The sequence below is a fragment of the Lissotriton helveticus genome, chromosome 11 (genome assembly GCF_964261635.1).
Source record: "Lissotriton helveticus chromosome 11, aLisHel1.1, whole genome shotgun sequence".
NCBI classification, from domain to species: Eukaryota; Metazoa; Chordata; class Amphibia; order Caudata; family Salamandridae; genus Lissotriton; species Lissotriton helveticus.
In genome coordinates, this window is record NC_136072.1 from 987,789,398 (window position 1) to 987,812,839 (window position 23,442).

The following is a 23,442-nucleotide window of genomic DNA, read 5'->3' on the forward strand; positions in this document are numbered from 1 at the left end:
CCCCGGATCGTGACCGTGAAGGCCTCCCATAGTGTTTCCTGACTGTCCACCGATCCCACATTGTTCTCAAAGTAGTGCACTATGGCCAACCTGATAGTGTCAGCGTAAAGTGGATCAAGGAGTGAGTCTGCCCTGAAGCACCATGTGAATGGTTTGTGCGGGTTGTGCGGGATGTGTAAAGTTAAGACCACCGGGTTATGATCCGATAGCGTTCTGGGGAGGTTGCTGACATCTGTGACCCAAGTGTGTGCTCTCTCGCTCAGCAGCCAATAGTCCAGGCGGGACCAGCCTTTGGTCGCAGGCGTGATGTGGGTCCCCGCTAATACCCCCGCATTTCTGTGCCTCCATGCATCCATCAACCCAAACTCCAACATGCCATCTTTCACACATTGAGCAACCCGTACCATCCTAGCGCTCTGTATGTTAGATTTGTCAATGGTGGGATTGAGATATGTGTTAAGGTCCTCGCCCAGTATAATTTCCGTTTCAGGCCAGTCACGCAGCGCCCTGAACATGTTCAAGTATGTCGCCGTGTCATCCACTACTGGGCCGTATATATTCACAATTGTCACCAGTACATTGCCCAATTTTCCCATCACCATTACCCAGCGGCCCTCCTGATCCGTGTGCGTGTGAAGGGCAGTGAAGGCCACACCTTTTTTCACCAGTAGAAGTACCCCCCTGGCGTAAGATGAGTAGGAGGAAGCCAAGCGATATGTTGCCCAGCGTCTGGCCACTCTGTCCTCCGTCGCCTTTGTTAGGTGTGTTTCCTGCAGAAGCGCAAGGTGCACATTGTGCCTGTCCAGTTGCGCCAACACTTGCCTAATTTTCTGTGGTGTCTTCAGGCCCCTAACGTTCCAGGTTACACAGTTATACGTGGACCCAGTCATGTGTCTTGTACCAGAATCTGACATCAGTATTCGGTCTACTAACATTGGAGTGCTCTACATAGTCACAACAGTACAGCATGATGATCCGTGTAACGAATGACTTTGGCAAATAATAAACAAATTTAAACCCCCCTCCCTCCTTCCACTTCAGCATTCCCAACCTGCTAAAGACATGACCCTCACATAACTCCCTCAACAACCCCAACAATCATAGACACTGGTCCCATCGGGGATCACCCATTGGGGGTCGTGTTGGCTATAGTCACTCCCAGATGAAATAGGGAGTGGTGCCAGCGGTGATTCAGTGTTTCAGCCCAGCTCGTGTATCAGTGATATGAGCGTGTAGTACAATTAGAATAGTGCAGGAGACTGCATAGATAAAAAACATTGCATGTAGAGCATTACCGTCCATTCACCACCCAGCCCCCCCCCCCCCAATCCAGATCACTGATGGCCCTTCTAGTGGCCACGCTATACCCCCTTTACTGTTCATTCATCAACATCCTATGTCTGGGAAGTAGGTGAGCGCTGTCTCTGGCGCCGTAGTGTCCGTGCGTGATCCATCGCATGCTTGGGGTGGGGGAAGATCTTGCCATTTTCCATGGTGCCAATGCGTAAACGCGCTAGGTACAGCATCGCATATGGAATCTGTTCTTTCTGTAGGAGTTTCTTAACGGCCTGAAATTCCTTACGAGCTGCTTGCACGTTTGCCGTGAAATCCGGGTAAAAAGATAATGCTTTGCCCTGGTAAGTGATGGAGCCCTTCAATCTGGTAGTGCGTAGCATTGTGTCCCGATCCCTAAAGTTAAGCAGCCGGGCAATAATGGGCCTCGGGGGTGTTCCTGGCGGCGGGCGCGCCGCAAGCGATCTGTGTGCTTGTTCAATTGCAAATAATGGAGATAGTTCGTCTTTCCCGCAGATTTCGCTAAGCATCCCCTCAACGTACTCCACTAGGCGCCCCACATTTGTGGATTCTGCCAGGCCCAAAATGCGTATATTTCGGCGCGAGCGCGCTTCAATGTCCTCGTTCTTGGCCTGGATGACTTCTAGCAACTTGGTGATATCAGAGATCTTCTCTGCCACCTGTATGGAGCCCCTCCTCTGCATCTGAGATGCGCTGTTCAGCCTCCCCAATTTGCGTCGCCTGTTTATCCAGTTTGGTCGAGAATAGGTCCATTCTGCCGTTCAGCGCCTCTATCTTGCCATCTATGGCCTGTAAACTCGCTTGAATGGCTGCCAAGGATTTTTCAAGTGTAGTGGGTGAATTTGCTGGCGCATCTAGTTCTGAGTCTGATGTCGCGGCTTGGCCAGACTTGGTCCCCTTTCGCAGGTCGAATGTCAGCCGGGGCTGAGTCTTGTCAGGCTTGCCCATTGCTCCAGCAGAGTGTCGTAGTCTCTAGTGTGTTGCGCCTTCAGCCCCCCCCCAGCGAATTGTACTTGATAGTTCTAGGATCCCGGTCGCAGTTGCAGTCCAAGAATTAGGTAGTCGCTGCACCGTGGGACCTCAGCGCCAGCCTGGTGTGGAGCTGACCCTCAGCCCCTTGTGGTGGTGGCGGCAGTTGGCTCTCAATACTGCGGTGACATAAAATGGCACCCAATTGGCAGGCAGGCAGTGCGGTGTCGGCAGAATTGGGGAGACCCACCGCGGGGTGCCGGCTTGCAGCCTGGGTTGTCTATGGTGGTGCAGCCGGCATGAGTGGCAACGCAGGCTCCGCAATAAAGCTCTCAATGTCCTGTGGAAGTTTGGCGTTGTTCCAGGGGATGGGACAACTATCGGGCGCTATTCCCAGAGAAGCACTTCAGTAGAGCAAAATGGCGGCCTGAGCACTACCGGCCAGTGCGACGCCGGTGAAGTGCCAGGTTTATTTAAACTTGCGCCCGTTTCTGGACGAGCATGCCCATGCAAGGGGGTCTGGGCAGCTGGTGTGTGGTCTCAGCGCGGTTCTCGGGGGTGCTAAGCAGGCCCAGCGTAGTCGTGTTCAGTTCACAACTAGTTCTCTCTCATGCGTCCCCCCCCCAGGGACCCTCCAGCGCCGCGGTTCCCAGGGGTAGCGTCCAGCGCTATGGTCTCTTGGGCCGTTGGAGCAGGTGCCTATGGCGGGGAGGCGGTGGGACGTAAGTCTCGGTGGTTAGGGGCAGTGCGGCGCTCTGCGGCCTACTCCTCACCTTGGCGCTGGGCGCTGGCGTGATGTGGCGCGCCCGGCGAGGTCATTCCACTACCGCTGCCTCCGCCTGCGGGCCCCCGCCGCAGGAGCTCAGCAAGTTGTCTTCCCGCCCGCTCTGTGCTCTGGTGGCAGAATCGTCTGGTTTGCAGCGTTGGTTAGAGTGGCACAGCGGCCGAGCACCACAGCCGCTAGACGCGGGCCGCCATTAGCCGATGACACACGGCAGCCACGCGAACTCCAGCGACCCGATTCTGAGCTCAGTTTCAGTAGCGCCGCACATCTATAGATAGCTCTTCGGGTCTGGAATGCAGTTCCAACTAAAAATCACCGAATTTTCGAAGCTGGGGAAGGATAGTTGCAGGATGTCTGAAGGTGGCTGGCAGAGCTACACTACAGTGCGGCCATTTTGCCAAGCCTCAAGCCACGCCCCGAGGATAAGGATTAAGCAGTTAGACTTCCCCCCTTATCAAACTATTTATAGCATAGTTAACAGCCAATATTAGTCATTTGAAATTTGGAATACACCTCAAACCACTGTACCACTAGAGAAAATCGAACTAGATTGCCTTCCCAGCCAGGAAACTTGCATCCAATTCAGAAACTATGTCCAAGCTTCCATATCTATGAGACCAAGTTGCTCTCTGGAGGTCTGGCCCCGCCAGTCAAGTCTGTTCTAAGTTTAGGGATGTAGAAGATATGACATTTCTGAAAGGCCTGGAAATGTAGGGGACGAAAGAGGATTTCTTGAATGTACAAGGCCAGGAGACCCACAATCTAGGCTAGGTTTATCAGTCCAAATCGCATTCGCAAGATGAAAGACAGATTGGTGAAGTACTAAGGAGCTGATAAAACACCAAATACCAGCAATACCAGTTTCCCCCGCATTCAAACTCTATATAATGATGTGGACGACAAAAGATAGTAATCTTAAACTGTGACAATGTTCAGTGTCATAGTCAAGTGCCTTTAGAATGCCCTTGAGCAGTTGAATGCCCGCCAGCCGTTGACTGCCCCAAGTCTGGAGTGAAGATGGATTTGCCAACGATGGAGGGCATGGCAAGTTTGACTGATATTAAAAGTTTCTTCTTTTCAACAAAGAAGTTCGTATTATACATTAAATTTCTTATTTTTATTTTTAAAATTCTTAAATGCAGGAACATCCAGAAAGGCATTATTTTGTGCTTTTATTGTATTGTTGATGCCAAAAGAGCATGTAATCTGCCTTGGGGTCTTTTTCTCCTGCTCTCCCAGCTTTTTCAATTTCTGCCTCTCCTAGGCTTCTGCTTTTGCAAGAATGTGGGTGACCGCTAGACCCATCACAATGTTTGATACAACTTGATTGTTGCAGCTGTTAAATTCTGATCTTGGATAGGGGTGGTCAACAACTGGATAAGCAAGAACTGGTTCAAATTGTACTCGGAAGATTAATATTCCCATTGTAGTGGGCAAAGATATCTAAGGCAGCATTTATGATCATTGACTTTAGAGCACAACCTGGGTCAAGCCCTGTGCCCAACCCAATGCCGCACACGCCTATGGACATCTTACTAAACTTTAAAAAAAAACATAGAACTACACGGAAAAAAGCAAAAGTTAAAGTGATGTTACCGTTAGAAATTGTGATAATATCTTGCTTTACATTAAAAGAAAACTCCTCAGAAATACACTGAAAAAACAGAGGTTAAGGAAACATTACAGTTGGGTAATGTTAGGTAAAAGGGCAGTAAGATATGCTGTTTTAAACTAGCAAAACCACTGAAATGATCTCAAGTACCTATAACTCCTGCCCTAAAGTAACTATAACTTGTGCTGTCGCCATGGACTGCTGATTACCTCACATATTACATCACTCATGACATGCATTGTGACATTACCGCAGCATCTGAAATGGAATTTATAAGAACACTGTGCATGGCAGGGGTGGGGGTTTTAGTTACGTTAGGGCACAAATTATAGTTGCTTTAGATAACTATAACTGGTAAATTTCAATGGTTTGTTTCCTTTAAAACTGAATGTTTTAACTCACATTTTCACCAAACCATACAGTCCCTTTAACCTTTGTTTTTTTAGTGAATTTTTAAGATTTTACTTAAGGTGAAGGAAGCTATTACAATTTCTAACTATGATGTTCCTTTAACCTATGTTTTTTCAGTGATCTATATGTGTGTGTGTGTGTGTGTGTGTGTGTGTGTCTGTGTGTATTTTCCTCTGAATAATACTTTTTAATTTTGTGTATATATTTTGTACCACATCAAATTTTATTTTCTTCACCTTTATAATTTAATAACAGTGTACAGGTTGTAACTTTATTATACTTTTCTGCCTCCCCAAAGCAGAATTGTAAATGAGGTCTTTATTTGTTGGTAAGTCCTTCTGCAGCTGGGATTATTATTGATTCTGGCAACGTGCTACCCCACTTGTTTCATGAACACTAAATCATATCATTTAGTCTCTATTTTAATTAGAAATATCCTCCTGTGAGTTATATCGACAATGGTCACTGGTTGCAGTTGCTATTCCCCAATTATATCATACAAATTACAAATTGTACGTTTTTAATTTTTTTGTCCAACAAATCGCCATAGTAGATACATGTTCTCCCATAAATCTTATTATTCCCCATGCTTGATATCTCGTACTGAAATTTCTTAAAATCATATTACTGCCTTCAACCGCTATTGTGTACGTTGAGGAATCTGTCTGTAGGTATAGTACACCATGGGCATTTACCTTATTGTAGCTCAACATCACGATCACAGGTTACTTTGATCACCAGGTCATGTTGTATCCATCTCCATCTTCCCCCTTTTAATTGATACAGTGAACCTTGGGTCTTCTTGCACTTTGATCACCCCCACCTTTCTGTCCCCCATCATCTTGCTCTTGTGTTATCCTATCAGCTAATCCAGTCATTATGCTTACCTGTCACTATCCTATATCTTTATATGGTGTAAAGCAAATAGGTCTTTAAAACACTGACGTTGATATCAGTAGCTTATTGACTGTCTTATGTCATACTACATTTAAGTTTCCTCTACATAAAATAGTACTGACCTTGATGGATCGCAACACTGTGATGTATTGCGATGAAGTGCCACATAGGCTTTAAATAGGATATTAAACAATGTGAATTCTCATTTGCAATCAGATCTTTAAAGTGGGAACGAGAAACCTAATTACAAAGTAAAGACCACAGTTAAGAATGCAAGTTGTGGATTTCTAACTTATTTTCAATAAAATTCCTGACCTAATGCTATAGGTTTTTTAAAATTCCTCTACATACTTCAGTATCCCTTGAATGGTGGGTATAAAGTACAAGTAAGTCACTTGGGGAGGATTGACTAGTGAGCAGAAACTACGCCTCGACGACTTCTATGCCCTGCTTAGAGTAGACCCTCCTGAACTCTGTGATAACACAGAGCTAGGATATGAGCTGTTTTGTACCTGGCTAACCCGGGCTCTGGACTCCTTGATCCCGGCCAGCTGGATCTAACCCATGGTATAATGAGTCTCTAACTATCCTAAGGAAAACTTGGAAAAAAATCGATCGCAAATGGAGAAAATCGTATGATCCAGAAATAAAGGGTCAATCCATTGCCGCACAAAAAAACTACCACAGAACAATATGTAAGACTTGAGCTGCTTACTATGCCAAAGAGATCAGGCCTAGCCCGAATCCCTCAATCTATTTTTAAGATTCTGAAGGATCTCAGTGCCAAAAAAGCATCAATAATGGAGACTGTCTCCGAAACACACTGTGAAAAATTGGCCTCCTTTTTTGTAGATAAAGTGCGGGTGATCTATGGATCCTTTTTATCTGCACCTTGTTTCACCCCTTCTAGTCCTGAGTCGATCATCAAACTTACGACAATTCCTGAAATGTCCCAGGATGAATTTCTTAGACTAACTGGGAAAATCAAATCTGGCTCTCCTGCGGATCCCTTAAAACCTGCCCAATTTAGAGAGGCAACCGCGCTTGTGCTTAACCCCCTCCGCCAGATAATTAAATCTTCCTTTGAATGAGCCGTGATACCGGCAAGATGGAAACAGGCCTGGGTATCCCCCATTATCAAAAAAGCCACGTTGGACCCTATTAAGCCTGAGAACTTTAGGCCTATTTCCTTGCTCCCCTGGCCGGCCAAGGTGACAGATTCACACGTCAATAATACTCTGACAAGCTTTCTCTGCTCAAATAAAATTCTGGATGCCTCACAACATGGTTTTCGAGCAGGCCACAGCACCGAAAGGGCACTTTTGAGCATGACGGAACACCTCCGGTCTATCTTGGACGCGGGTCAGACGGCGGCACTGATCTTGCTGGATCTGAGTGCCGCCTTTGACACGGTCTCGCATGCGGTTTTGCTGCATCGACTGGAGGCGGCCGGTGTTGGAGGACTTGCGCTGGAGTGGTTCAGGGCTTTTCTAACTGGAAGATCCTTTCGGGTCGCCACACACCCGTTTCTGTCTAAGAAACGACCTATTGAGCAAGGAGTCCCCCAGGGCTCGGCACTCAGCCCTACATTATTTAATCTTTACGTCCAGCCACTGGCTGAGGTCGCCAAACGGTGGGAGCTTTCAATGGTCTCATACGCGGACGATACTCAATTAGTGGTGGCTCTGAGTGACGACTCCGCTTTGAGCGCATCTAAATTTAAAAGTGGCCTAACTGCCATGGCTAACTGGATGACCTCATGGGGAGAAAAATGGTGGCCCGAGATGCTAGGAACCCTTCCGGACCCAAAACCAGAAGTAAAAAACCTTGGAGTCTGGATAGATTCCTCCCTTAGTTTTATCAATCACACCAAGAAAGTGGCAGCCACCTGTTTTGGGATCCTACGGAATCTCAAACCTATCTTAAAATTTTTCAACCCTTCTACTCGCCAGCTCATTGTGCAATCGACCATCCTCTCTCGCTTGGATTATGCGAGCTCCTTGCTTCTAGGGGTCAACCAGGCAGAGGTTGGAAGATTGCAGCGGGTGCAAAATGCGGCAGCTAGAAAGCTGATAGGCCTCCCCCGCTTTCATCCGGTTGCGGACACCTTGAGTAAACTCCATTGGCTGCCTGTGGCCAAACGGATCCAATTCAAGGTTCTTTGTCTTTCATTTAAGATCTTGAAGCTCGCGACTCCACCTATGCTCTGCTCTCTCCTGACCCCATATGTCCCCCGACGATCCTTGCGTTCGGAAGACCAGCATCTGGTAGCGGTCCCTCGGGTAAAACGCTCTCGAATGGGCGGCCGCTCATTCCGCTATCTGGCTGCGTAACTGTGGAATGCCTTACCGTCCCAGCTGCGTGGCTGAAATGATCTCCTGACTTTCAGGAAAGCCATTAATACTCATCTTTTCCCCTTAGACTAGAACCCCTGTTACTGTTATGTTAGGGCCTGCCGCACTTTGCTAGAGGCAGTTCTCTTGCTACTGTTTGAGAAGCGCCGGGACGCCCCTTAGCTAGGGCAGCTGAGCGCTATATAACAATATGTAACATAACATAACCAGAAGTCTATTTTAGCCGTTGTAAGCAGTAACACTACTTTCAAGGGTGCAGTACTCTACTGGCTTCCCACACTTTGGGTCCCCATATGAATGCATGAAGATATTGCTCATAGTGATTTTTATAGGCTCTTAAACTGTTTGTTCGAGTTGGTTCTTTAATATTATGAACCAGAACAGCTAAACAAGACTGATTTGTTTCACGTTATTGAAGTAGAAGATTGTATCCATTCTCATTCTTTCTTGCAATGTTATATATAGTTTTTTGTGAAGATGTGCACTTATTTTCTATAGTTAATACATCAAATTTAGTAAACAATTGATAGATTCTTAATTATTAAATATACGCACAATAGTGTGTGTTTGTGTTTTCATTTTTAATAGAATTTAACCTTTGTTGTAATTAAAATGTTGCATTTTGTTGTTACAGCAGTCTGGATTTGTCGGAGTTAGCAAAAGCTGCCAAGAAGAAACTTCAGTCAGTAAGTGGGACCAGTTTTGTAATGCATGGTACCATACTCTCATTACTTAAAGTAAAACCTATGTTTTTTTTCTTCCATCTTTTGGGTATGACAAAAATATCCATTGAGTTTTAATTGTTGCCTCCATTAACGTAGACTTCTAAATTGCTGTAACAAACTATGCTGATGCCTCTTAGTAAATGTTTCTCATCTCGCGGAAAGATGTCCTGCATGGATGAGAACACAATTTTGCATGGTCTCACTTGAGAAACATTTCTACTTTTTTTTTTGTTTTTTCTTCTTAGTTCTTCGCATCTTATAGAGACTTATAGAGACTTCTAGGTGCAGATTCCTTATGTTTTTTTAAAACCCCAGAGGCCAGACTGGATCACGAAAAGTTTCAAATAGTACATCTGCACGCTGGTAAGTAATGTTATTCGAATTCATGTAGCGTTGGAAGCCACTGGCAAAGTAGCTATGTAGGCGCCACCTTGATGCAGTGACGTAAATTTTTTCCTCTCTGTGCTAGATAGGCACTGAATAAGCATTTACTCAAGTTCCTCGCCGTTAGACATCGGTCAACTCCACAAAATAATAAGTGGTCCCGTTTGGAAGCAAGGGCCAGAGACTGTCCGCAGAGCCTTTTCCTACGGTCATCGTCTCTCTCAAAATCGTAAGGTAATTCCCACAAATACACAATACAAAAGTCAAAGAGATCTTAAGCGTAACTGCGTCCGACGAAGTCTTCTGACAAGACATGAGAATTTCTGCAGTACAGTCCTCACGAGCCGGCAGAACCTGAATCCGGTTCCACTCTGTGCTTGCCAGATTTTCCCAAACCCAGAGCGACTACCCACTCAGCTGAAAGAGTTTTCTGAGGCCTGTATGTAGGCGGCCTGGCCCCTCTGGAGCGCCTTTGGTTCCCAAGGGTGCTGGAGGGGCTTCTACTGAATCCATGCCAATAGGTTCGCCCTCAGTGTGACTCAGGCCCCATGGATCCCTTGTTGGATCTGGAGCAGAGCCATCACCGACGCCGAAACCTTCCTCGATGCCCGCTCCAGTGCCGATGCCCCTAGGTGGCACCTCCCCAACATTATTCCAAACTCTGACAAGGAGACATTGTCAGACGCTATTTATTTGATATAGATGGAGAGGAAGATGAGTGGGAAGGGTCTAAGGCCCTTATGGTTTCTAGTTCCCTAAAGAAGAGCAGGAACAGGACAACTAGTATGAGGAACTTTTAAAGGCAAGTGGGATAGACACCTCAGCCAGCACTGGACTGGTATCTCCTCCTACTACCGTTACTACAGAGGAGGTAGCCTCTTTTGTTATGGTGGTGCGTTGAGCAGCTGAGGTTTTGGACCTTCAGTTGCCCACAGTGGCGGTCAACATTAGGAGGTGCCTCAGCTGGGAGTTGCCCCTTATGAACCTCTTCTCCCATTCAATGAAGCCCTTACGGATGTCCTACTTGGGTTTTGGTCAAAGCCCTGCACTGGGGCCCCTAATAATAGGCTGATTGCCTGTCCCCATCACCCCGCTCTTGGGGACCCCAGTTTCCTTACCCAGCATCCCATCCCAGAGAGATTGGTGGTCCAAACCATCTCATCCCTTACCCACTCGGCACTTTCCCTACCACTTCACCGAATTGAGACTCCAAGAGGCTGGACAACTTCAGTAATAAAAATGTTCTCTTCCATCAGCCTGGCACTGTGGTCGGTGAACACTGCATGCCTATTCGGCCGTTATTACTATACTCTTTGGTATTTGGTTCAAGTGCTGCCTATGGTCCTGGAGGAGGCCTGGGCCATACTCTCATGCAGTTGCAGATGGGAGAGATGCAGCAAAGTTCTCCATCAGATGTGGACTTGACATGACTGCCTCGCTAAGTAGAGCAATGTCATCATCAATGGCCTTACAACACCACTGCTGGTAGAGAACATCTGGTTTTTCAGGGGATGTCCCAGTTTTCTTCATGGACATTCCCTTTGATGGTTCTCGCATAGACGAGTTGGATTCAGTGCTGGAGTGATACAAGGACAGCACAGCTACAGCCAGGTCCTTGGGCTTGTCCATGGCCCATCAACAACCCCAATCCTCTTTCTGCCCTGTTGGTGACTATGGAAGGAGTCTTCCACCGATCCCCTACCCTCAAAACCAAAACGGCCAGCAGGCTTCCTAGCCTTTTTGTAGCAGAGGGCGTAATTCCCACAGACCACATGATACAGGTGCCCAGCGATTTATGTCAGTCCAGTACCCCCCTCAGCCGACGCTGCCCCCAAACCTCTTTTGTTTACACTCAGACCGTTATGGGCACCCAGTTGGTGGCATGATACGTCATCACCCACAGTAACATCAGACAGTTGTGTATTACAGATAGTCAAAAGGGGCTACTCCCTCCCTGTTGTGATTCTTCCCCACCAGCTTACTATTGGATGACAAAGGACAATGTCTCCTTACTTTGCCAAGAAGTGCAGGTGCTCTTGGCCTAGGGAGCCATACAGAAGTTGCCTGCATCAGAAGCAGGTCGTGGTTGCTATTCCTGCTATTTTCTAGTGCCAAAGAAGGATGGGGATCTCTGTCCCATCCTAGATTTTTGCCTTCTCAACCTCCTCTTCTTAAGGAAAGAGAAATTCAGAATGCTCACGCTCACCCAAGTTTTGTCTGCTCTTGACCCGGGGGACTGGATGACGGCGTTGGACTTAAAGAACGCATATTTCCACACCCCTGTCCTGTCTGCCCACAGACATAACCTGCGGTTCAAGGTGCTTTAAGAACATTTTCACTTTGCCATGCTCTCCTTTGGCCTTACCAGCACCCCTCAGGTGTTCACGTAAGTGATGGCGGTGGCTGCAACTCGTCTGCACAGGTCAGGGGTTCCAGCCTTTCACTATCTTGATGATTGGCTGTTGAAGGTGGGCTTTTCTCCCACTTTCAGAGTACAGTGAACCTTCTGCACTCACTGGGTTTCGCTATCAGCATGACGAAGTAGGACCTGACTCTCTCAGGTGCTACCTTTTATCAGAGGCATTCTGGACACAGTGCAGTTTCAGACCCATTCTTCTGAACAGCAAGTCCAGGATATTACAGGCTATGATTCCGATGTTTCAGTCTCCATCCTGTATTTCGGTGAGACTGACTTTAAGGTAGTTGGGCCTCATGGCCTCCAGCATCCTGATACATGCCCATTGGCATGTGACTGCTCTGCCTTGGGGCTTGAAGTCCCAGTGGGGACAGTATCAGGGGAATCTCTTCGACATGGTCCAGATCTTGGATGGAACTGCGCAAGATCAGCAGTGGTAGCTAATAAATAGTGATTGGGTTAACAGCAGACCCCTCCCCCTTTCAAAACTGGAGCGCACGGTGGTGCTAGATCCATCATTCCTGGGCTGGGGCGGCCACTTAGGAGAGGTGGACATCATAGGCCTCTAGTCTCCGATGAAGTCAGAGCTCCCCATCCACCTGATTCGGGCAATACGCTTGGCACTGAAAAGCTTTTTTCCTTCTATCGAGGGTAGGACTGGTGCAGGTGTTCACAGACAACACCACTGCTATGTGGTATTGAAACAAACCAGACTGGGTGGGGACTTGGACCCTTTGTCAAGAGGCCCTGCGTCTCTGGACATGGCTCGAATGTCAGGGCATTTCCCTGGTTCTTCAACGCCTGTGGGTTCTCTGAACACCAGGAAGTACAAACACAGCTAAAGATGCTTAGCGGATCACTTTGGGTTCTCCATCCGGCAGTAGTGCATGGCTTCTTTCAGCAGTGGGGAGAGCCTTGGTTAGATCTGTTTTCCACCAGCAGGAACGTACAATGTCAGCAGTATTACACACTGAAGTTTCCCAGGCGACTCTCACTCAGAGGCGATTTTAGTCTTGATTGGAGTTCCTGCCTTCTCTATACTTTTCTGCCTTTACTACTTCTACCTAGAGTTCTCGAAGATCAGAAACAACTGGGCCCAAGTCATTCTTGTGGCCCTGGATTGGGCACTGATAGACTGGTATCCTGAGCTGTTAAGCATGACCATTGGTCCTCAAGTCAGGCTGTTCCTTTGAGAGGATCTCTTCTGGCAGCAACATGGAAAGGTCCGGCACCCGCACCTCCACTTTAGTGCATGGAGATTGAGGGGCAAAGTTTGACAGTTTCGACTTTCCTGCTGAAGTCTGTAATGTTGTTCTGGGAGCCAGACGGCCCTCCACCAAGTCGGTATACACCTGCCATTGAGACATTTTGTGCCATGTTGTGTTCCCTTAACATTGACTCCCTTTCTGTATCCCCAGCTCAAGTTTATGGTTTGCATTATCTTTGGCCCAGCAGGGCTGTGCTCTGGACACAGTTAATGATTACCTTTCTGCCATCTCAGTTTTTTTGCAGTTGCTGGACCAACCCTCTCTTTAAGCCGCCCGTAGTGGCTAGGTTCCTTAAAAGGCTACAGCATATGTTTTCCCCTACTCCACTCACAATGCCTCGAGGACTTTCATTTTCGTCCTCACTTTTGTCATGTGGACACCATTTGAGCCTCTCCACAGTTCCCTTCTTAGGCTCATAACTGTAAAAACTACCTTATAAATGGCCATACCATCGTCCAGGAGTGTCAGCAAATTCCCTGCACCACTTATTATCTAGGCCAACTGGTTCTATGGACACATGCCTCCTTCCTTTTCAAAGTTGTAACTCCATTCCATGTAGACCAGAACAAATCCCGGCCTACGTTCTTTGATCCACCTCATCTCTCCACTGTCTGGACCCCAAAAGAGCGGTGCTGTTCTACCTTGACCACACAAGAGAATTCCGGGTGCACGATAAACTCTTCATGGGCTATGTGGGAGCAAAAAAACAGAAGGCAATACAGAAGAAATCCATATCGCAATGGTTTGTCCTGTGCTTTAAAATCTTCTACGCACCGGCCAAGAAGCAGCCCCTCGAGGGCTTGTGGGCTCATGCCAACAGACCCAAAGCTGCGACCCCCTGCATTAGCTTGCGATGTCTAGGCCCTGCCAGACAGCAATGTGGGCGTCACAGCATAGGTCAGGTCTGGTCTGTCATGACTGGTATTTTGCCGTTCGGCCCTGCAGGACTTTTTAATCTAATTGGTTTTGCAGTACTACCTCTGGGTAGGTATTGTTTGGGTATATATTCTAAGGTAAGGAATCTGCGGCTAGAAGTGTATCAGATTAACAAGTTACTTACCTTTGGAATGCCTTATCTGGTCAAAAATCTATCTAGCTGCAGATTCCTTACGGACCCTCCCATCCTCCCTTCTCTGCAAAACATTTATGGTGTAGGGATCACCCTTTCAAGTAGGTGTGGGCGGACCTTGTGGAGTTGTACTCTGGAATTCTGCTGAGTTGCCTAAAAACTCTACGAGATTCTGCTGAGGTCTGCTCCGCTGTACTGTTAGTCAATTACATGCTTGTGGTCACGTTGGCGAGGACCCAGAGGTTCCAGGCTTAAATACCAAACCAAAGGAAGGCACCCTTAACCCTGTTGCAGTTTACCTGAATGCCATGGGAAAGACCTGTGTAGCCGAGAAAGAGGTTGCAAGTCCTTGAGGACGAAGCTTGGAACTCTCAGCAAAGAGCCACTCAAGTGAATTGAAGACCCTGAAATTTAGGTTTGAAGGAGGAAATACCTGTAGAAAAATTGATAAAAAGCATAAGCAAGCGGCCTGACTAAAGTATCACTAGAGGAAACAAAAGACACTTTTGAGACTTCCAAAGTCAGCAACAAGTGGCACCAACCATACCCACTGCAGACTTATGATCTGCTGATGTTTCAAGGCAGGATACGAGTAGAGTACTTCGGTTTAGGTAAATATAAGCAAATACTTGACAATTTTCGGTATGTTTTTATGCTTTTTGTTTTTACAAAATGAAAACCACACTTAAATAAAATCACATTTTGGTACGCATTTACCTCATTCCTTAGTTAGTGGCAGACTGGTTATTTTGTTCTAAATATGTAGAGCAAAATGAGGACATCTGTTATATATGCAACACCATATTCTATCTCTATTCTCCTGTACAACAAACTCAATGAACTAAATGTACCCAGCAAAAGCAAAGCTGAACCTTCTACTGTGAGCACCTACCAACCTTCAGTGATGTGAAAAAGAAAGTACATCATCTTAACATTAAATAGTCTTGCGTATTGATATTTATGACTTTCTTTTAATCCACACCGAGTCCTAACAGTAGATACATCTAACCTCATTTGACAACACCCATTTCACTTTGTCATTGTTTATTCAACAAATATGTTAGCCAACTTTCAGAAGTCTAATGCGAAGTATTAGGCTTTCATACTACTCCATATAAAATCTTTATCATTTTGGGTGAACATTCAGGTATGTGGTAACACATACGCCTGGATTAAAAGATGTGTGGTAGTTGCTGCTCACTAAATTTAAAAGAGTTATAAAGCCATTTCAAAACAATATGACGTCTATTATTCCGCTGTGAGTACGAAATTTTACAAATAGGGGAAGATCATGATGGTTGCCAGTCTACCCGTGAGTCAACGTGCCGCCAAATTCTTCCCATGGCCAGACTGTATGATGCTTCAAGAGATCACAAGGAACACCAAAGCAACATGCAGGGATCCACAAACCTTTGCCAATTTGCTAAATATTAGCATTAATATTCCAGCAATTAGGACAATACTAAACAAGTGAAGCTTTCGTGAAAGATTTAGCAAAGAGAAGAAACTCTTCTTTCTAACAGAAACATTGTTTCACATTGTGCAGCAATGTGTGTTCGACAGATGGGGTCAAAGTTGACTACTTTGGTGGTAATGCTCAGTGACTTGTTTGGCAAAAAATATATTCCACACATCATCAGTCATAACATCCTACAATTACGTTGGTGGAGAAGTGCTGTTTTAAGCCTCCTCTTTGAGGCACAAGACCTCACAATCATTGCGCCTACCTTGAATTTCCCTTTATACCTTTGTGTCCTAGAAGAAAATGTGAGACTACCTGTCCCACAGATTAAAGATAAACTAAAAGTGTTTCAAGAAACAGGGCAGTGATGCAAAACATGTATTACTGAATGGCTGAGAAAGAAAAGAATCAGGAATTTGGAAAGGCAAAGTTCAGACCTCAACCCCATTGAGATGGTATGGCCGGTACAAAGAAAGGTGCGATTATGCTAACACTTCAGTAAGTCACAAAGCTTAAGCCGTTGTGTAAAGAGGTCCAGAATTTCTCCCACATGATGTCAGCGACTTGGAAAATATTTATTTCTAGTTATTGATTTTGAACAGGGTTCCACATGCAAATTATTATTTTTTTTTTAAATAAATGACGAAGTGATAATTTTATGTTATTTTTCACGAGAGGTTGGGGTTTATCTACTGTTAAGACTTGGTGAGGACTAGATGAAGGTTAAATATGTCTTATTATATAAAGCTATGGAATTCTAAGAGGTGCTTTCCTTTTTACATCAAATTAACCTTTTTCATTGGCTAGCACTAGGGTTATTTCAAAGCTTGTAGCCACCCACTTATCCTGTGGCATTTTCTTAAGGCTTATGATTTTATCCACCACATGTTTGGCCAGCATCCTCTGTTGACTTCAGCTGTTCCTCTGTAACCAGCATGTAGCATACACCATAGCTTTTGTGTCACTACAGATTTTACAGTTGATGCTTTGGTGGGAATGACTAAAAGCTAGTTGCCAAGATTAATTGACTAGGGATTTTAATTGTTTCACCGGAATGTCAGCACATAACCAACAATTGGGAAATGGTTCCAGATTATCAAACCCTTCTGCTGTTCCTATGTCTTTTTAACTACCCTATGCTTACATAGGCCTCTGCTAAGGTAGAGGGGTGCCGCTGGTGTATATAGAGTGGGGAGGCTTGTGGTTCAAAGATGAAGGGCAGGATACTTTGCCAGGCTTTCTCTGACTGCCTGTTTCATTTTGCTAACTGTAAATCAATGTAATCCTTAGCTTTCCATTAAATATTTTTGGGGATAACCGTATCCAGAAGGTGTTAATCAGGCTCTTTAAGATCAGTATATCTACTTGTGTAATATATTCCAGAGGACTTTGTTCATAACACATCAAGAAGTTGAAATAATTCTTCAATAACTATTGAACAATTGCAACTTCTTCATTAACATAATCTGCTATTTGCTTATTTTATGTTTTAGTTGAGTAATCACTTGTTCGAAGAACTAGCCATGGATGTGTATGATGAGGTTGACAGGCGGGAGACTGATGCAGGTAATTGCTGTTTTTACTTGTTTTTGGGTGCAGTATGCTGCTTAAGCCTTCTTCTTTGAATATAATATGGAAGTTATTACTGTCATTACGGTTTTAAAATACCTTGGTTCAGCTTTTTTTTAATAACATCACCTTTTTGCATTACTGTTTGTGCCCGCCAATGTTGCTTAAGGCATTCAGTATCAATCTGTGGAGAGACATATGAAGTTGCCAAAGCTGGTTTCCGCTACTGTAAGGCCTTTAGAATAAATACTTTAGGAAGCATAGTTGGGGCGATTGTAGGTTCCTTTTCAGTTCAAAGAATAATAGCATACATTATTTTGGCCTTTGAAGATTTTGTTTAGCAAACTGGTTGTGTTAGTTTTTTTTTTATTCATTACTAGCTTGGTCAACATAGTTGTAAGAAAATGTCACTCTTTTTTTAATGGTTTCAAATGAAATTAATATAGCATGGCTGAACACTGTTGGCACATTTCTGACATAATATTTCAGCCTGGGATTATTCACATCGATCCAATCATACTGACATCTCTTTTTTTTTTTTTAACATAAAATTTTATTTGAGAAAAAGCAGAGTCAATAAATCAGTCACTTATAGAACATATAGCTGAATCAAGTTACACAGCATTCATATTGATACATTAAGAAGCAATTCGAGAGTTGGGTCCAGTCCCGGACATTGCCAGTTCAAGCGTAAGAGAGTCACATAGTTCTCCCCGGAATGTATTCCAGTGTCCCCATTTCTTATCCCATTTTGTGGGGCAACCCCTAATTTTGTACACTGTTTTTTCTGCAAGCATACTACGGTCCAGTTCGGCTACCCAACCCCCCACCAGCGGCCTTTCAGGGGAGCCCCACTTCATAGTAATGGAGCGTTTAGCCAACAGGAAGGCCAGCGCTGCCCACTGTAGTTCCAGTTCGTTCAGGTCTGTGGCCCCCCATATATTTAGGACACTTTCTTTTGGCGATAGTGGAATCGACGTGCCTAAGGAAGCCCTCATTTTACGTATGACTCCCTCCCAAAATTGTTGTACCCTCGGGCAATCCCATAGGACATGATAGAAGGTGCCCGGCTGGCCACACCCTCTAAGACATAAAGTGTCAGGGCGCCTACCGATTTTAGTTAGTGTGAGAGCAGACATATAGGCACGATGTAGGACTTTCAGTTGGATTAGTCGGAATCTATGGTTAATGGCCGACTCTCTAGGAGACATTAAGGCTGCCCGCCATTCCTCCTCTTCTAGAAACCCCAGGTCTTCCTCCCATTTATCTCGCAGAGGTCGGAAAGTGTCGGGGAGGTTGTTACAGAGCTTGCGATAGGTGAGGGATATAGCCTTTTCGGGGAGAGATTCCAACAGTAGTCTGTCCTCTTGCGGGGAACTCTCAGGTATGGAAGCAAGGTCGGGATGGCTGTGAGAAGGGCATGTTTGATTTGAAGATATCGAAAGTGTTCCGTTGGTTCCAGGGAGTGTTTGGTTTGTAGGTCTGCAAATGTCAATAACCTGCCCCTGTGTACTAAGTCGCCCACTGTGGAAAGCCCAATCGTGTCCTATTTATCGAATCCCTGAAGAAAACAGAGGGAACCCAATTGCTGCGCCGACCATAATGGAGTCGCTTCAGGTTTTTTTATGGGACCAGCCCAAACACTTGTTGGCCCTATGCCATATTGCGATTGTGTGTGCCATGGGCCCAACATATCTTTTCCTAGTTAGTTTACTGTACAGGGCCCCTAGGTAGCCCTCTCGCCCAGTCTGACTCCTGTCAAGGAGGAAGGCCGGATTCAGGGGGGAGCCATGAATCCAATGATTGACGGCCACTAATTGCGACGACCAGTAGTAGAGACACAGGTTGGGCAGGGCTATGCCTCCATCGTACCAGCTTGGGGTGAGTTTATGGAGGGCTATGCGGGCTGCCCCACCGTCCCACAACAGTTGACGTACGTCGCTCTCCACGGCACGGAAATAAGAGTCCGGGATCAGAAAGGGACAATTTTGCCGGGCGTATAAGAAACGCGGGAGCGCTAGCATTTTAAACAGGGCAGCCCTGCCAGGAAGCGATAATGGAAGAGAACGCCAATGTGCTACGTCCCTGTGCAACCTTCGCAGGGGGCCCATCAGATTTCGGTCCAGGAACACGACTGGGTCCGGCGTGATGAAGATACCCAGGTATTTGAAACCGTCTGGAGCCATCGAGATGGTAAACCCCCAGGGCAGCCTGGGCGGGGGGCCATGCAGCACATATAGTACCGATTTGGGCCAATTGATCGAGTAGCCCGAGTATTTCCCAAAGTTAGTGAGGACATGGAAAAGGCTGTTAATTGAAGATCGGGGGGAAGCTACATATACCAGGATCTCGTCGTTCCATTGGAGGCCTCTAATGGACACGTCCGTATGAACCCAGTGAGCCAGGGGCTCCAGAGTAAGGGCAAATAGTAACGGCGACAGAGGGCATCCCTGTCGGGTCCCCCTGTGAAGACGGAATTGTCGAGATGTGTGGTTGTTGACCCGCACCTGACCCGATAAATCAGTATAAAGAAGTCGCACCCATTGGATAAATTTGGGTCCAAAACCAAATCTACGAAGGACTTCAAAAAGATAGGACCATTCGATTGAGTCAAACGCCATCGTGGCGTCAATAGATAAAATAGCGGCATCCTGTTGTAAAATGGATTGCCGGCTCAGGACGTTGTTTACTCGTCGCAGGTTAAGGGCCGTATTACAGCTCGGGAGGAAGCCCGATTGATCATCATGGATGAGGGAGGGGAGCACGAGGAGTAGGCGAGCCGCCAGTAGCTTGGCCAGTAGCTTGGCCTCCGTATTAATGAGAGAGATCGGTCTATTTGAGCCGCAGTCAGAGGATGGTTTATTTGGCTTGAGGATAACAACAATGGAGGCCAGTCTTTGGGCGGGAGGCAGAATACCTCTATCTCTACTTTCTTCGAACATGGTCTTTAAAAGGGGGACCACACCGGGAGCCATAGCCTTCAAGAACTCAATGGGGACCACATTTGAACCCATGGCCTTGCCGGAGTTGACGCTAAAAATTGCCGTGGTTAGCTCCTCAACAGTTATGTCTGCGTCTAGAGTCTCTACGTCGGACTCTGAGAGGATGGGTAAGCGCATCTCCTCCAACAATTGCCTGGATTCTTCCGCGGAGTAATACGCCCTCGCCGTGTAAACAGTTTCCAGGTGGTCAGCAAAGGCTCCCGCTATGGCCTGCGGATCCACGATCGTGGACCCGTCCGACCTCACTATGGAAGAGACCCATCTGGATCCTTGTTCCCGCAGCCGCCAGCATCTTTCCTGCACTGTCCCCGTGTTCGTATATACGGTGTCGAGGGTGGAGTAAGCGAGCCTGTGCCTTCTCCTGAGCCAAGGATTTATAAGCCAACTGTTGGGTTCTGAGGCGGCGTGCCGTCTCGACCGAAGGGGCTGCATTATGCGATGTTTCGAGCCGAAGGAGGTCAGACTCGGCCTGAGAGATCTGTTCGTCGTGTTTGTGTAGCTATCCCATTTTTTTTGCTAGTGCCTCACCCTTAATAACCGCCAGGTACGCTTCCCAGATTGTGACTGCAGACCTTACTGACCCAACATTTTCTTCAAAATAGTGTCCGGTCTGTTCTATCAAGCTGTCCTTAATGTCGGGAATCTGGAGGAGCCAAGGATTAATGATTATGGGGCCACGGGTGTGTGAACTGTGGTACGTCAGTTTTATTGTGATAGGAGAGTGGTCCGAGATACCTTGGGGGAGGCCTTAGGTCGTGTGAAGAACTCTAAGTCCGTTGCGGGACATAGAAAATAGTCTATACGGGACATACTTCTGTGCGCATTAGAATAGTGTGTAAAATACGGTGCGTCAGGGAAGAAGTTTCGCCAGATATCTTCGCCTGCACAAAGTCTGACAAGTTAGAACTATGTCTATGTGAGGTGCGCCTAGGATGACGATCCAGTTCGTCGTTCATAGTCATATTAAAGTCACCCCCTATGAGAAGTGTACCGGTAGGCAAGCCTAGTAGTCGGGTGCCCAGCTTCTTAAGGGAGTCTCGGCCTAAGCTCGGTGGGAGGTAGATCGATGCAATGTTCAGGGGGCGCCCTTCCCAGGTAGCCTCAACCAAAGCAATTCGGCCCAGTGGATCGGCCCATGTCGCTGTGTAAGTTAGGGCTAGGTTTTTCTTGACCAGAATCGCCGTACCACGGGAGCCAGAGGTGAACCCTGCATGAACTAGTAACCTGTAGCCCCCTATTTGGAGTGCTTGACACGTGTTACCCACCAGGTGTGTCTCTTGCAACAATATTATGTCAGGGGAGTGCCGCCGTAGAAACTGAAGGACTATACTCCGTTTTATCTTGTGCCCCAGTCCGTTAACATTCCACGACATTATCGTGATAGTCCTAGGAGTGGTGTGTGGCATGGTAGTGGTGGAAGTGGGGTCCTCACCTATGACCAGGGGAAAAGCGACGTGTGTGATCAGGTCCAGGCAGTGGTAGGGGCGTTATGTGACGGGGTACTTGGACATCCCGGGGGGTAGGCGACTCTCGGAGGAGCCGACACTCCACGGTTGGACCTTGTAGGTGAAGTGACTTGTGACAAAGAAAGACTCTGCAGTAAGCGCTAACAAAAACCCACGAAACAACAACAAAACATAAAAGTTCCCTCCCATCCCCTTCCCCCCTTCCCCCTCCCCCCTCCCCCCTCCCTGCTTCCCTGCCCGGGGACTTGAAACTATCCACACCCCACCTAGGCAGAGTGCCTGTCGCCCTCCCAACCATATCAGGGGTTCCTGGTGAGCCGTTGATGCCTCTTGCCTGATGCAAGTAGTAGAATAACTAACATAGCAAGGTCTGTACAAAACCATAACCCGGTGCACATTCACACAGTATAAAAGATACAATTCAGTCCACAGTTTCAGCCGAATCCGGACCGGAAAAGAGCACTTCAGGGGAAGAATAAGCATGAGGCTGCTACTCGTCGCCCACTTCAGCACCGGCATGGTGGGCGTAAACCAGATAAGCAAGGTCCAAAGTACGACTCATCTTAAACCCTTTGTGGTAGAGCGTCGTCATTCCCAGTCGTCGTTGGTTCCAGTGAACAAATCTTGGCTTCCTGGTAGGTTATCACTTGGGTGGTCATCAGGGAAGTCACGTTTCTTCGGTGACCTCCCGACTCGGCGCCATCCCTCCAGCCAATCCCACACCTCGTCTGGCGATAGGAAGAACCAGGCTTTACCGTCCATTTCTACTCGCAGCTTGGCAGGAAAGAGCATAGAATATTTTATATGGTTGTCTCGGAGGGTTTTCTTAACCTCCAGAAAGCTGCGTCTTTGTGCCTGCACCTTCATGGTAAAGTCCGGGAAAATCGTGATGCGGGCGTACTCCAGGAGCAAAGGCAGTCCCGAGCGTGCCGTTTGGAGGATTGCATCCCGATCTCGGAAGTTGAAGACCCTTGCGATGATGGGGCGAGGAGGGGCCCCCACTTTCGGTTTCCCTTCTGGGGCTCTGTGTGCCCGTTCAATTGAGAAGTAATTGGAGAGGTTTTTGGGCTGGAGAGGTTTTGTGACGAGGTCTTCAACAAATAGGTCCGCTGCTGGTAGCTCCATCTTCTCCGGAACGCCCAGGATACGGATGTTGTTCCGTCTTGACCTCCCTTCATAGTCATCTAGGAGGTCTCCCATTAGCTTCTGCAGTTTCTGAAGCTGGGCAACCTGCTGCTGGAGGGTAGAAGTGCCATCTATAAGGGCTGCAGTTTTGATCTCAACATCCTTGACCTTTGTGTCCATTTTTCGAAGGTCAGCTCGTAGTAGGGTTACCTCTATGTTGACTGAGTCGATGCGGGTCTCTAGGGAGGACCAGACCCCCGCGATCGCCTCCATAACGTCTTCAAGGGTAGGAGATTTTCCTCCTGGCGAGGCGGACATGGGTTTCGGGTCCCCAGATGTAGTCGCAACAGTGTTGTCTCCCTTGGAGCCCCAGGAGAGTTTGTTGATCTGCCTCTGGTTCGACGTCCTGGCCCCCTTAGACAACGCCATCTAGTCCTGCAATACCAGCCCACTGGAGCGGCAAGTGTAGAACAGACCGCAGCCTTAGTTAAAATGTCTGGCAGTAGAGTCGTCACAAGGGATGTTCGGGGGAAGAGCTTCAGAGTTCCAAGGTCCGCCGCTCAGGCCTGCCAAATTTCAAGCGAAACCGGTCTACCAGCCTCCGCCAACCCAGCT

General features: G+C 46.9%; 1 protein-coding gene across 4 annotated transcripts in view; it reads left to right on the forward strand.

The window, feature by feature from the left end:
* The window catches only part of GIT2 (GIT ArfGAP 2), a 692,535-nt gene that overhangs the window by 277,026 nt on the left and 392,067 nt on the right, over positions 1–23,442 (forward strand). For all 4 annotated transcript variants that reach the window (XM_078667341.1, XM_078667342.1, XM_078667343.1 and 1 more), the window contains exons 9-10: positions 8,976–9,027; positions 17,159–17,231. In XM_078667341.1, the coding sequence (XP_078523467.1) occupies positions 8,976–9,027; positions 17,159–17,231 (125 nt within the window). The remainder of the gene's footprint in view (positions 1–8,975; positions 9,028–17,158; positions 17,232–23,442) is intronic.